Consider the following 15589-nt stretch of genomic DNA (forward strand, 5'->3'; position numbering starts at 1 on the left):
TTAGAGCGTTTTAGAAGTTGAGGAGTTCACAAACATATCAGTCATCATTACTGAAAAAAAAGTTTTGAAATAATTTTCTGAACTTAATTAGCAATGTAAAGAAAATTGCCTATCTGAAATCCAGTGGATTTAATAAAGAGAGAAAGAAGGGTAAAAGCTAAGGCCATACATACTGAACTTGGAAGATACAAATTCAAAGCTGTGTACGACTATATTGCCATGACACACTTGGCAGATCATTTAATCTGTTTTAATACCAGCAGCTTAACACACCATTTTCTGCAACAGATATTATGCACGCTAAAGATCCTTTCTAATACGGACTTTCACCTCTTCAAATAACACAGCTAACATTAAGACTAACAAACTTGGCTCCCCTGTGCCTGCAAAGGGAAACAGTAAAAGGGAGAAAGCAAGCAAAGTGAAAAGAGACAAAAGATTAAACTTAAAAAGAGCTAGATATTTCCTGCAGATCTGTACAAACTGATACACTTGTTTTATTAACAGGATTTTTAGAATGTATATAATACCGCTTTTGCTATCAAGACTGAAGCCTTATTTATCAAAACTTATACTTATTGAACCTTTGCTTATTAAATCTCTAACATTTGCTACAGGTTACTGCCTTTGTAGATGAGCCAGTATGCAGAAACACATACCTCAACCGCCCTCTGTTTTAGTACCTTAGCTCAAATTCATCTTCATACGGAGTTAATGAAATTATTAAGTTTTGCACTAGAGAGCGGAGATGCAGGCACATTCCTGTCAATTGTGCTAAAAGGCAGAGGAGCGATTTCGAACAAAAAAGCAGGACGGAGAGTACTTCGTTTCTGACCTTACTGCAGTGCAATCTTCCAAAGCTGGTCCGTAAAAGCCTAAGAAAGCCATTCAGTGTTTATATGGACAGCGTTCAGGAAACGCAGAAGTAGTTATTTCAGGCATCCAGTTTAGATTCACTGAATTGCCCTCCCGGGGTAGTTTACCTCCTCTGCAGTAATCAGAACACGGGCTCTAAACTTTGGTTCTCTGAATAATACATAAGCTCGAATTTCAAGTTGCTTATAACAGGCTACACAAATATCACACATGCAGAGTACAAGAATGAGTTCCCTCTCTTGAGATAGTACTATATATGTTATGTTTTCAGAATCTGATTAAGAGATCCAATGTATTTCTGCATGAGCATCAGTAAGCAACTGGGAATGTGGTATCAGAACTGAATACTTACTGTTTCTCTCTTTCATGCTGTAACAGTCGTTTATGGAGAAAAATTTCCTTGGCAACATTGCCTCCTTCTGCTAGGATGGCCTCCCTCATCTTCAACTCCTCTTTCTTTGCCTTAAAGGCCATTGCTTTGTTCCAAGCCTGGAGTGCTTGAAGTTTTTCCTGTGAAAACAAATAAACCACAGTTACATATTTGATTCACATATTAAAGAAAATCAAACAGAGAATTTGGTCCCCTTATCCAAGTAGAAATTTGTGGTAGCTTTCTCTGAAATAGAACTTTTTGCTTTTGATCTACACAATAGTCAACTAAGCTGTCAGTAGTCCGTGTATGCTGGAGATGCAGAAAGATCTGACTAGGTCAGGGCTACGTTTTTACCCTTACAGCTCCTATCAAATCAGTATTAAATTAAGATCACTCCCTCAGACTCTACAGAACACAAGCAGGTGAGGGAAGTAGCTTAGCTCTAAAATTCTTAATTTACATTATTTAAATTCTTAAGTAACTGTTTTTCTTCCATTTGTTTTCTCCATATGAAGTATTTCTTTGGGGATCTAAATAACTGGGCACACTTCTGGCCAAGTTTTGAGAATTACTTGTAGTATGCATTATTTTCAATAAAGTTACCCTACCTCAGCAGCTAGATTGTTCACAGAATAAACTCTTTGAGTAGAAGTGTCAAAATACTAATACTGCCCATACTAACACCATTACTCCTATAGTTAAGTTCTCCTGTTTAAAAAGAGATTTGGTCTACGATATGGCAGCATCACACAACAATTCTGCAGTGAAAACTGGAATTACTTTCAGTAAAAACTCGCAGTCTAACAAGTTAATTTCCTCATTCCCCATCTAAGCCACAGCAGCAGTACCCTATTGGAAGTTATGCTGTTTTTCAGGGAGAGCACAGCTTGTATCCTTTTCTCCATATGCTCCTGAGTTTTCACTTCTTCCTTTGCATTCTCCTCATGAATTCTGTAAGCAGAGTAAAATCTTTCAGGCTCAAATCCTGGGAAGATTTTAGTATTAGAATGTTTAACCTGACAGATAGTAATTGTGTATATCACCAAACATACTCTCTGCAAGTCTCTGTGTTTACTATGATACTGGGTGTGGGTAAAGTGGAACAGTTGAGTCTTCTATATACAGTATCACTCAAATTAAAAGTGCCAACAGGCTTTCAACCATTTTGCTCAACAACTCAAATTTTGAATACGAAGAATGCGTTTCACATTATGATATATGTCTAGAAAACAGGTGTTGCTCATAAAATCGATATCTAAACAATTACATATTGAACTTCACACAAGCCAACCATTTGTAGCCATGCTAAAAATAAACCCTAGAAACTGTACGACCTAGAAATATGTGAGCATGAATCAAGTCTGAGTATCCCACTTAATTTAATGGCAAACTAGAAAATAATTACTGAGATGTATATATTTGATACATTATTCAGCAAAAAAGATCAACTGATTTGGTTCAGTTTGTTTATCTTAATTACTGTGAGTTTGTACGTGTCATCTAAGGAAAAATAAACTACCATAAAAACAGCACAATTATTTCAATCACTTTTTCAATTAAGTCCTAATATACAAGTTAAAGTAACAAATGCTTACAGTTTCTTTAGATGCAAAATAATTTAATATCATAGTGATAATATAAACACAAACCTATGAAGGAAACATTTAATTTACCATCCACTGTAAGAGAACAGGAGGACAGAGAAATGCCCTATGAATCTATTTTGCCAGACAGCTATGTTACCACATTTCAGAGGTAATAATAGAAAGGCAGAATGCTTTCAAACCTGGCAGAGTTTCAAACCTGGGATTCTGTTACAGTTAATAACCCATACACATACAGAAGTTTTTCATATAATTTTTTAATGCCTACAAGTGGTCAGAATCCCCTGCATCTCATCAAAAACAGTCCCTTAAGCTACTAGAACTGCCAATGGATTTTCTTTTTTCAAGTCCTTTTGTTCCATGTAAGATTTGAGGGCTTCCCAGCACTGGCACGGTGGCAGAAACTTCCCAAGTGTAACAGAGAAGACACTTCTAGCAGAAAAATGATTACTTCTCAAAGGCTACAGGATAGATGGCTGTACACCAGATAAAGTACAGTGATGGAGGGAAGGGGAGAGAAGGAGTTAATGATTACCTTGCCATGCTTTTTCTCAGGAAGCAGACTGCTTTTTCATGGTTCTTTTTGGCTCCTTCAAGCATTTTTTTATGCCTTTCTTCATATTCTTTCTCGGCTTCCTCTTCTTTTCTACAAAAAGACAGGCAAACCAACAGGCTTAAAGAAACCTTCATCGCATCATCATGATATCTAATGTTGAGGAGTCTATCAGTATGTTCTGAAATGGAGTTGCCTGTTTTCTCCCCTCTGTACAGTCTCGTTTTCAGAAACCCTACAAATTGCTAAACTGGTGTCCATTTTCTCTCCAAGTTTGGATGAACTTGATCCCAAGTTTAGAAGGTCCAAGCATCCAACAATAATGCAGACATATGCATTTAGTCTGATCTAATAAACCTGGTTTCCTCTGACAAAATTCATTCATTTTTTTCTTTAGCAAGTTGACTATGTCAGAAATCTTTACCTACGTAACTGCAAGACTGAGCAATTCTTATGTTAATTCTCTTTCCTTGTAACAATATTTCAGAGCCAACATCCAGCTCAGAAACACAATACCACTATTACTTCCATTAACTAATCTTCTCAACCCCTAAAATAACAAACTAGCTAAAAGTAAAAGAGAGAAAGGAAGCAGAGTCTGACTTGTAGGCGCTTACTTTTTTCTTGACAGCTGATTTTCTTCTGCTTGCAGTGCTGCTATTTTTTCCTTACGAATCCGTGCTTCTGCTTTTTCTTGGTATTGAGTCTCTAGCTCCTCCTCATCTTTTTGAAGTTGTTTATGGAGGACTTCGTATTTTCCCTGCTCAGTTTCTACCCGCCACATCTCAAGCCTTTAAAACAAAGTGTGATCTGTTTGCACCAAAATATTGGCATTCTTTCACTTACTTGAGGTTACTGAGTAGCTAAGTGAACATGACAATCTATCCATTTTTTTATGTTTTAAACCATACTGTTACTTACATGGGAATTGTACCTTTCAGACTAAGGCTCACAGGTAACAGCATATCTAGTTCTAAAGACATCAAAAACGCTGGTCAACAAAAAAAAGTTCAAGCTTCTTCTCTTTTACATTCACATTTACCCAGAAAACATGAAATACAAGACAAATTAGAGAAACAGCTCCCCTCCTCTTTCTCCCCCACCCTTTTCAAGAGAAAATAACTTCAAGGACAGATTGTAAGTTTTTATTCTTCCATGCTTTGCTGCAGGAATTTATATGACATATACATATTAACAGATTAATTTAGTTATCACTAATCTCACAATAGTCAAGCATTTTAAAGCTATTACACAACATTGCAGCAGAATGTATTGTAGTCTTGTTAATCACTTGGTTAAACCTGTCTATAAGCTCATGCTTATGATCTTCTCTGATGTAGCTGCATCAGTAGTTGTACCTCTGGTGCAAAATTACAAACACACTTGCCTGTTACCTTCTGTGGAAGACAATTTTACTATGTCTCATATAAATGAATAATGTAGTATGTATGAGCAATCAGTTGCAAGTACCAATATCAACTTCGCATAAAGATACAAAGTACTACTACATCTCCATCATTCTCAATTTCCACCTTTTCCTTTACGTCCTGTGAGAACCAGTAAGAGGAATAAATTAGAAGTATTTATGCTTCCTCAGAAGTTGGTCTCCTTTAGTCCATCTTATTTTCCAATTAAACTGGGACTGGTTTAGAGCCACAATTTGTGAATAAATAAATAAATAAATAAATAAAGTTGTGTGTGAAAAACAAACTCAGGAGCTGGGCCACAGAAATCCATTTCCTAAGCAATGAAACAGTTTAGGCTAAAAGGCTTTGCAGTGAACCTCATGACCTCAAATCATGTAGACTTGTATTTACAAACAATTTCTAATAGATTCATGAGTTTCTCTCTAAACATCATACGAAGAGCATAATAAAGATTGACTCCCATCACACTGTTTTCTCATTCCCTCACTTACATGTTTTCTTTCAGCGTCAAAGCAATTTTCAACTCAAAATCCTTCTCATCCTCCAGTTCAGTGCACAGTCGCCTGTGCACTGCCTGTAGGCGGAACAGGGCTGCGCTGGTATGTTAAAAAAAGAAACAATGAGAAAGAAAATGGAACTAATGAATATTAAAGAAAGAAATCACCCCCCAAACAAAAGCAGCAACAATAAATAATGGCTTGAAGCTGACATTTATGTATTAGAATTCCACTAATTTATACGAAGTCTCTTACTTAGCTTTCTAAGTGTCCATTGTTCCTTCAAAGACATAGCTTTCTTTAAACTATTACACATCATCTGAAATTTACAGAGAAGTATTTATTTAAAAAGCACTGACTAGTAGTTTAAAGCAACTAAACTATTTCTTAACTAATTTCTTAAACTAGTAAGTATCATTATTAAGTTTAGGCAAACCTAGAGAACCATGACTGATTTCACCTTTAAAATGGCACTATAATCCTCCCTGTACTTTGGCTACAACAGCAGTGTAGCAACACACTTATTTCCCCTTGGGATTTTCTACCCAGGAAAATTAGTGCACAGGTAGTACAGCATCCACAGGCACTGAACTGACTATATTAACAAACTGCATCCTGGAAATGAAAACTGGAAATGGATCTTCCACCTGTAGTTACTACTCCAGCTTCACACTTTTGTACTAGGTGTCAGTAACGTTAATGGCAGCTAGTATTTTCATTAGTGTTGAAACAGGATGCATTTGAGCTTCATAAGCCAGAAATCACAAGGTCTTCCTCCTTCACTATTAATTTGGTAATATAATAGAATGCAAAAAGTGGTATTTTCCTGCACATGTAGTCCTCACAATTTGTCCTGTCATAAGTAGAGAATCTCATACAATGCTTTTCAGTCTTCGTTGGTCTTTCTCATTAAGAGTGTCTGTGAGACCCTGAACAGGGAGTACCAGCACCCACCACAGAAGTCTCATTAGCACTCAACTCATTATTTTTGTTTAATCAGCTATTCCATTTTGGCAATTATCCTACCTTTATTTATTCTGTCATTCATTGATACACTACCTTAAAGAATAACACAGGTCAGAAAATGCAGCTGCAAAGTTTGTTCACAATACACTGGCTCCTGGTACACAAGCCACCCACTTCTTTCTATTTAAACCAAATGTGAGGAGTACAGTAAATTGCCTCCTACTTCCTAGCAAAAGTGTTTCAGAACAACTCCTGCATGCAGAACTACTCCTGAAAGGCATTCATGCATTTCACAACATAAAACAATTTAAAAAATGGCATACATATAAACCCTGGTTGGAATAGCTATCAGAGGTAAAACCATGACCTCTGAAAGTGGCATAGCATGCTGGTATTGGTTGATTATACTGAATAGAATTGATTGAGAGACTGAGAAACATAATTGAGAGTAATGAATGAGGCTGATCTAATAACCAGTTGTTGCTAGATTCCACTTTAAAATACATACCTCTTCCCTATCCATTTGTAAATCCCCACCTCTTACGGCACTCTGATTTAACTAACCAAGTATTACCTCTAGAGCTGAAGGCGTAGAGACTGATGATTCCCAAGCTAATGCACCATTATTTATTTCAGAAGGAGGAGCTACGGCTGAAAACACCAAGTCACCTGGAAGGTGACTGCAGTATTAGCATTCACCAAGCTGGGAGGGAATGCACTGCTCTGCTGGCTAGCTCAACACGCACAACAGCGCTTGCATCACGACAGCCTTCCAAGCTATCGCCATTCTCAGCACAAGATGCAATACCGTTGGGTTTTGTCACTGACCAATTAACATCTCAATGTATGTGCTTAAATATTCTATCAATTGTTCAACAACATGGCACAGTGAAAAAAGGAAACTGGCTCATTAATTACACACAGATAAAGACAGCAGATGCCTGTAGTCTTTGGCATCCAGAAATATTCTCCACCTACGCATTGTCAGCCTCCTTCTCTTTTTGTATTTCATCGTCTACGTACTCCAGCTGCTTTTCTAGCATTTTGATCCGCAGCTGGCAGGTAGTCAGCTCATCTCTGAAACAAATAAACAGATTGTTTACATTTTCCAAGTTCTCTGCTCTGTCCCATTAAACACTTCTTTTTGAAGGTCAAGATTCACAGCTGGGATTCCTTCAACCCCCCCAACTCCCCACCACCATCCCACTTTTAGATCTTACGAGGTTCTTCAGAAGCCCCTGTTAATTTCAATTATTTTTTCTAAAAATCCAGAAAAGTATCAATAGTTTAGTCTGACTTCATCTATATTACCAGAAAAAAGACAACAGCATAAACAGCATTTTTACACTAGTCTTCTTCAGATCCATTTGCTGCCAATGAAAGTTTTTTGACCTTTACACAGCAAAACACTCGTAGCAGGTGCTTATTTTAAAGTACGTGAGTAACTTCACCAATTCCAATGTAACATTCCCATCACAGTTAAATGGAAAAATCATCGTAAACATTTTCTTATTGTTTCTGACTGTTGAACCCGCAGAATTGTGCAAACGTAACAGAGTTAGCATCTAATTCTTCCAGATCAAACCCCTCTTCTTTAATATCAATATTAATGTTTCATTTTTTCAAAAGTGTAAATTATTATTACTATAACCATATGCAAAACAGGTAAAGTAACCCAGTATTTGATGGCACATTTATGCTGATGCCTTATGTTTGCTTCGACACTAACCTGATTTTCTGGACCACAAGTTCCTTTTCTTTGGCTACGTTGTTGAGCTGTTTTAGGTTCCTGCATAAGGCTAATACGGAAATTCTATCTGCATACTTCGTAGCCCCAATATTATTAATGTCGCTCCAACAGTGTTCCAAGCTCTCTCTTTGAATTGAAAGACATGATGAATAATGAAAACATGACAAGTTTAAAAGCTATGTGAAGTTTGTGCATCATCCATTTATGCATTCATGGGTTCTTTATTTCAGTTTACATGTTCTAGCAAACCAATACAAATATCATCGATATAATAAGGAAAAAATAAAGGTAATCAGCACAAAAAGCTTGAGTACATGCACTTAAGCCAAGATTTTCCAGACTTAAGTATCTAATGTTGAATGCTTACTCAAACATTTAGTGCATTAATTACACGTCTTTGTTTTGAAATGCCTGTAGCTCCTCTTGATTATATCTAAGGTTTTCAAATTCCAGTTTTCCTGAATAGTAGCTTTAAACTTTAAAGGGAACATTCTAAATTAGTTTAGAACATTGTATAGAACGCTTCAGTCTGCGAATGACGTAATCTCTCTTACCATTTTGCTCTATTTAAACATCCAGAAAGAAAAGGTCTGAAGGTAGTGGTTTTTTGTTGTTGTTTGTTTGTTTTGTTGATGTTTGTTTATTTTTAAAAATCATCTTGGCATATTTTGACTTCCTCTGTTGAGTACAGTAACACTGTCAACATTTACTGGCAGTAGGCATATGTGCTATGCAACTTCCCACATACATATATTAATAAACATTATTTCAGCATTTCATCATGCTCTATAACCCTATGCCAGGTCACTCCAGGGCAGAGATCAAGACTCTTGTCAAAGCAGGCCAAACTGTGCTTTGATCTTTGTCAAGAGAGCAGCAACTACTTAAGGCCACGTTCAAATCACTGAATTATTTTTCATACATGACCTTTGTTACACGTAAATTTATTTCACCAGGAATAAAACTGCTCTATCACTTTCTTTAAAACGAAAGCGGTATCAACCTATCATCTCACCAGTTCTATGCTAATCCACTTTACACAGTGGTGCAAAACTCCGTATGTATTCAGAAACTTACAATCCAACACTGATATTCTTCAAAAGACAAAATTCTCTTTTTCCAACAACTCCTAATGTTCTATAAGTACAGAGGGATACGAACATAACACAACATATTATTACAGAGAACTGGCTGGGTTTTACAAGTGTAAATTGCTTGGTATAAAACCACCCAGGCTAATAACTGCTCCTTTAAGGGCAGCTGATTAACCCACATGAACGTAGTGCAACCACTGTGTTAGATAAATGCATATTATCTATGCATATCTTATGCATCTATGCATATCTATGCATATCTATCTATCTGACAAAAAATAGAGCTGAATTAACCAAACCTTCTCTGGAAAAGGTAAATTACCACTATAAAGGAAGTTGTTGTTAGAGCTGCTAACAAAACAATGAATTATTTACATGCTAGACTCAGACTTGTCTCCAGCTCCTTCAGAAGTGACCTTGTTCCCCATCTTGCCACTATCAGCCAACTCTTCTTCAAGCTGGTATTCTAATAGAAAATAAAACAACAGTTTAATAAAGAGACTTTGAGCTTCAAAATGCAAAGCGCTAGCGTACTTGCTGCCAAGTCAAAATATATAGAGATTCAGTGATGACATTTTATAGCATTACTGTAGTGTATGTTTAAAAAAAAAAGAAAAAAGAAAAAACAAAATCACACAGTACACCTGGAAACCAAAGCAGGAAAATGCCAAGTCTACTGTGTTTATCTTACATTAACACCCTGTTACACGTCTCATTATTTTGACCTGCAGTGAAGATAGAAGTATTTATTAAGCTTCATTTAATAAGTATTATTTACATATTGTTAAATATTTATGTAGTCGGGAAAAGGACAGTGAAAAAAAGAATAGCCTATGAACATTTTCTTAACATAAAGATCAGTATTCAGCACTATACCATATATGATAACCCGTAAAATGGTAGATACATTACTTGACATAACATCTATAAACATACTTTTAGACACAATTAGAGAAATCAGTTGCCTATTAACAGGTAGCTGGTGCCAGCTTAGATATCTGAGTGCATCCAGCCACTTCACAGATTTGGATCTGGGGAAGACCTATGCCATGACTGTGATAGATGTCTAGAGCACCCCAAGTGGCACTAGATGCTAACATATTAGTGGCTGAATCAAGCCCATACAAATACTGATTTTCACCATCATTTACTCTAAACCAAAAATGCCTTTCAGAATTAAGGTGAAAATTTACTGCTACAGAACAAAATTGGTTAGATTTGAACTAATTACACCTGTTGCAGTGTAATGCTAGAAAAAAAAAAAGAAAAAACAACCAAAAAAAACCTCCTGGAATGATTGCATTGATTTGTAATATCATCTCACCCCTAGAACTGTACTGTAACAGAGGCTTTTCGTAAGTTATCAATAAGATTTCTCATTTCCACCTCTCCAGCATTCTTTCACATCAGAGCACTGACCAGCTTGGTCTTCTTTCTCTTCCTCTTCCAGAAATGGTAAAAGAGTTTTTTGGTCCTCTTCATTCTTATCACTGAACTTACTATCTTCAGTATTCATGGTTCTTTTACAACAACCAGGCTAACAAAGAGAAGAGTCCATATTTACATACATAAATATCTCCACGAACTCGCAGTAGTGATGACTACATTTTCAGATGAATTAATGGTATTTAGTAAGTACTTAATTCACACGAAATAGCTGGAAACCATCATACGGCTTTCTACTAGACACACATTTTGGGTATTAATTTCAACAAATCACTTATAGAGGACAACGCCAAATAATTTATATATATATAATAAGCAGTTGAGCAATAAAACACACCTTCCAAACGCACTTTCTCCACTTAGGCAACCACTTGACCTAAAATTCATAGGGAATAGCTTAAAGAAAAGCTATCCTTGGCGTCCTCCAACACTTTCCTGGCCCCGGGCCCTCGCCTTCCCTCACAAACCCCGCCATCTCCCCTCACAGCCGCCCCTCTCCGCGCCCGTTGGATGCGTTGCCCCGGCAACGGAGCAAACCACAGCGGGGGCGCGTCGCGGGGGCGCCCCCTTGGAGCCACCCCCCTGCAGCCGCTGGAGGCGTCCGGCGGTGCTCGCCCCGTGACCCCCCCCCCCGCGGAGTGGTGCATGCCTGGGCGGGCTGCGGGCGGGTGGCGGCAGCTGGGAGGGACGGCGCCTGAGGGAGTTGGGTCCTGGAAGGGGTTGGGTCCTGGAAGACCTCGGGTCCCCGACGTCCGAGCTCTCTGTCTTTTCGGGAATAAGCGTGTCCTAGGCGGACAATAGGGTTTCTCCGTTAGTTCTAATTAAAGATTATTACAGCAAAAATTACGTGTAGTGATCGTTCAGCCCATCATGATGTCCCACTCTCAACACTTCCCCTCGCTTCAGCAGAAGCTGCCGACCTGGAGGTCCCTTGTAACGCTCCAAGAATGCACAAAAACACACAGTGGAAAAGTATTTAGATGATATTTGAGTAATTTGCATAGGAAAGCTAAATGCCTTTATTCATAAAATGTGCCTCAGTTGGAATACTCCCTCAGAGGAACCATCTGAACCTGCGTTCTTGCTACCAGGCACTTGGTTGCCAGATTTTAGCTTTCGAGTGTTGCTTAGTTAACTTTCCTTCCTATTCTATTCCACATTTATCTATTCCACATTTATCTATTTATCTATCCACATCTATTCTGGACAAAGTCAAAGAATGATGCCATTAAATTCACAGAAAAGCAGAATGTTGTCCCATTACTCTTGGCACCAGGCATGCTATGGAGGTGCAGCTGTTCAAAGTTTCAAAGAGATTAAATTAAAATCAAAGTGATTAAAACACTGGGACAACATTCCTTGAGCAGTGCTCTATGTTGGAATAAACACTGCTCTGTACACAGGAGGCATTCCCAGATTTACTTAGGGTATATTGAAAATGTTACCCCATTGTAGGCAATATTTCTTTGTTTTCCTATACTTGCTAAAAGAAGTAAGGTCATTTTTTTTGATACTAAACATGAAAGCACATGCTACTAATCTTAAGTATTTATTTCCTTTATTACATATTTAACATGTACAGTATGTATCGCAGCCACCAATTCCTTTCCTACAATTGTGCTATAGGTCCTCATTCTTTAGCAATGTGTGGACGTTCTTAGCTCTTTACACAAAATATCATGAACTGCTGATTTTATGGCATCTATTCATATTACATAAAACAAGTTACCTCCAGACATTTGCAGGATTAAAGCTACAAGATGTAGGCTAAAAATATTCAGTGATTAACTGTATAGATGTCTCTGCAGATCTAGAATAGATTCTGTTGTTAACTCTCAGCCTGCCTGTTCTCACACTCTCATAATTAGGATGTGAAAGATTATTATTAAGTTTTACAACAGCCCCCTTCCCATCAGTACCGGTCATTTCAGGGCACGCTACCCGTTATATCAGACTGCGCCATCTCCTAGCCACACTGCCGGCTGTGATTTTATGTTGGGTGAATAATTGTCACCAGGGCAAGGTAGTCTAGATTTTCCTCTCACACATAGATGCGACAAGAGAGAAGATATCTGCACTTCCTCTGAAGGTGCTAAATGATGTCTCTCAGACAAGCTCGTATCTCCCAAATCACAGTTTATCAACTTGAAATCAGTGAATCTCTTCCAGCTTTAAGCTCCCGGAGATTTACAAAAAAAAGCATCAGTGATGCTGCTGTTCTAGATCCTGTAGGCACTGACCACCGGTGGTGCACCTCTGAGAATTTGGGTACAGAAGTGAGCACGTGTAAATGAAGATCCTGCTGTTCTCTCACTGTGAAATTAAATTTAGTGGCATTTCAGTGAAGTTACTTCAGTACCAACTCATGATCAATTTGAAATGGAAGAACTGGACAGTTTGGTTTGCTATATGGCTACATACTGTGCCTCTTCAGGCAGTTGGTATTTCTTTTCTGAACGTTTCCAAGGTGACAGCAGCTCATATATGGAGATTTCTAGCATTTAGGCAGGAAGACATGCCAATAATGGCATCTTAATTTTTGCAGTATGGCTCATATCAGATTACATAAAACAATTTCTCTGCCCATATTCTATGATACAGATCAACATTTGAGGGTAAACAATGCCAAAACATTGACAAGCACCTTACCAATGAGTCATTCCTACAGATGTTACGAGGAAGACTGAGTGGGGCACTGCTGTCACTGCACCCCGCAGCAGGATGGCCAGATGCCGCCGGATGAGAGCACAGCACTGAGAGCAACACATCTGCAGTGAGGGAAACATCTCCAGTCCTGGAGCTAGCCCTGGCTTGGGGCAGAGTGGGGAATGTCGTCCCAAGTCTTCTGCGCAGAGGAGAGAAGAAGAGGGCAAAGTGGCCACACTGCACTTCATGAGTGTTAAAAAAATATAAACAGACTTGGGAAGGAAATGGATGTTCTGCAGAACATTTGGAAGCAGTTAAAAACTTCATTTCTGGTACAGGGCTTTAAGTGAAAGGGACAATAATATTGTGGTTATACTGATATTTAAATACAGACACAGTTGTGCTGGGGCCATGGGACATTGATACAGCACAAAGAATCATTTTTGTACAACCTCTGAAATAAGCTAAATATTCCCACCATATGATTGCTACCGATATTTCCAAATCTCATTTATAAAAATAGGCATATGTGTGTAATTTATATATCTAGAGACATTTGGCGACGTTGCCACAACAGTCTTTCACGAGCTGTTTATGTGGAATCGTGGGAGAATGAAACTAATTATCCGTGTGGTACATTTTTTTGCCTCTAAAAATTATATATGGCAATATGACATCTTTGCTGGCTGCAAAACCACCTGTCCCTTTTAGAAAATGATCTATTAAGAATATCAGGTAATGCAGTGCAACTGTAAAATTAATTTAAATAATGTTCCTTTGATATGCTCCCAAAGTTGTGAGGTAATAAAGGACTATGAAAACTTGTTATTTAGCACTGAGCATATTTTTTCTGAATCCCACCAAATTATGCTCTCTAATAAATTATTTTACAGCAGCAGTAACAAAAGTATTGAGCACTGTAGTCAGGAAGGAGTTGCACCTGTTACATGTTAAGGAACAAAAAAAAAGCAAACTTGACAGCTTTTGAAACGTGGGTTTCTGATTTTCAATTATAGCAAAATATTATTTCAAAGTTGTGATCTTTACTTATTACTTGAGAAAATGTAAATACTGTAAAAATGGTAATTATCAACATAGCAAAAATAACAATTAATTATTTAATAAATAATAATGGTTTAAATTATATTTGCAAAATTGTGCAGACGTGGGAGGAGCCCACCAACTTTTGATAGACTGACATGGTCCGATGGGATGGAAACACTGACTTGGGTATCACGTTGGTCACCGCCACACTGCTTGGCCAGCTCTGCTGTTTCTCCATGAGTACAACAGCAAACGTGGAGGGAAGCTCCAAACTGTCAGATTCTGAAGTGAAAACCTGGCTTTGTTGGACCACCATGCAGTCCTATCGTCTGTCTGAACTCCGTATGCAAGGTCAGACCATACAAATATTTTCTTAAAAGCTAGTGCCTGCAGCCATATGGATGGAGGAGAGGCAGCAATTCAGCATAATGACACAAAGGCTTGAGAAAAATGTGCTATCATGGGCCATCTTTTAAGACTGTTGGACAGTTACAAGCCAGTAGCTAAAGGAAAGCTTCAATTATTTTCAAGAGGATTAGATGAGAAAGATTTGGGGAGCTTATTTATTTTGTTTTGTTTTGATGTTTTAATAGCAATTTTAATTGTTTTTTAATCTCTTGAGCAATTTTAATCTGTCATTGACCGTAAAGAGTTTGGGATATTCTGCTAGAATTGTAGGAAATTAAATATATTGTTGATCGTTATTATTTTATCCTCTCTCTTCCCTTTGGTGAAGAGGAATTACTTATTTTGAGTGGGGGTGTGTGTATATATATATATTTACAAATATATATGAAAATGGCATATTTTGCTTAAGCTTGTATTTGTAGGCAAAATCAATTAAACCCAAGGCTGAGTGATCTAGCATTTGTCCTTCTTCTATATAATACAGATGATATAATTAAGGCCCATTTACATCAAATGTAGTTTACTTATTTGAGAGAAGTTACACATTTATTTTAGGATTTTGTGCGAATGAATCTTAGAACATCTCTTTTTCTGAAATATGGACACAAAGTGGCAGCTAAATCAGTCTTGTGAAAATAACACGACATCTTGTTAAGCCCAGGCACTATCATGGTGGTGCTGGAAGACTCCCCATGTATATTTCTCTCATTCATGCTGACATTATTAATCCAAATTTGTAGTATAAGACCTTGATCATTCAAGATGATTACAGCAAATGGATAAATATCCCTATGCAATGCCCAGTGATATGAATGGGACAGTTAATTTTTCCTGGGATAATCAGAACCTTGATAATATACCTCGGTTATCATGTTATTACACTCCTGAACCCAAACACATTCCCA

General features: G+C 37.7%; 1 protein-coding gene across 16 annotated transcripts in view; it reads right to left on the bottom strand.

Annotated features, from left to right (window-relative positions):
* Positions 1–15589, bottom strand: part of CFAP74 (cilia and flagella associated protein 74) — a 75007-nt gene that overhangs the window by 30067 nt on the left and 29351 nt on the right. For 11 of the 16 annotated variants that reach the window (XM_066982212.1, XM_066982214.1, XM_013194715.3 and 8 more), the window contains exons 5-15: positions 13236–13431; positions 11236–11372; positions 10560–10677; positions 9516–9606; positions 8026–8172; positions 7275–7373; positions 5325–5429; positions 4024–4197; positions 3389–3499; positions 2098–2200; positions 1229–1386 (exon numbers count right to left, since the gene is read on the bottom strand). In XM_066982212.1, the coding sequence (XP_066838313.1) occupies positions 1229–1386; positions 2098–2200; positions 3389–3499; positions 4024–4197; positions 5325–5429; positions 7275–7373; positions 8026–8172; positions 9516–9606; positions 10560–10656 (1085 nt within the window). In that variant the 5' untranslated portion in view covers positions 10657–10677; positions 11236–11372; positions 13236–13431. The other 5 variants (XM_048067466.2, XM_048067465.2, XM_048067469.2 and 2 more) reach the window with 5 other exon arrangements.

This window comes from Anser cygnoides, chromosome 23, assembly GCF_040182565.1.
Source record: "Anser cygnoides isolate HZ-2024a breed goose chromosome 23, Taihu_goose_T2T_genome, whole genome shotgun sequence".
Classification (NCBI taxonomy): Eukaryota; Metazoa; Chordata; class Aves; order Anseriformes; family Anatidae; genus Anser; species Anser cygnoides.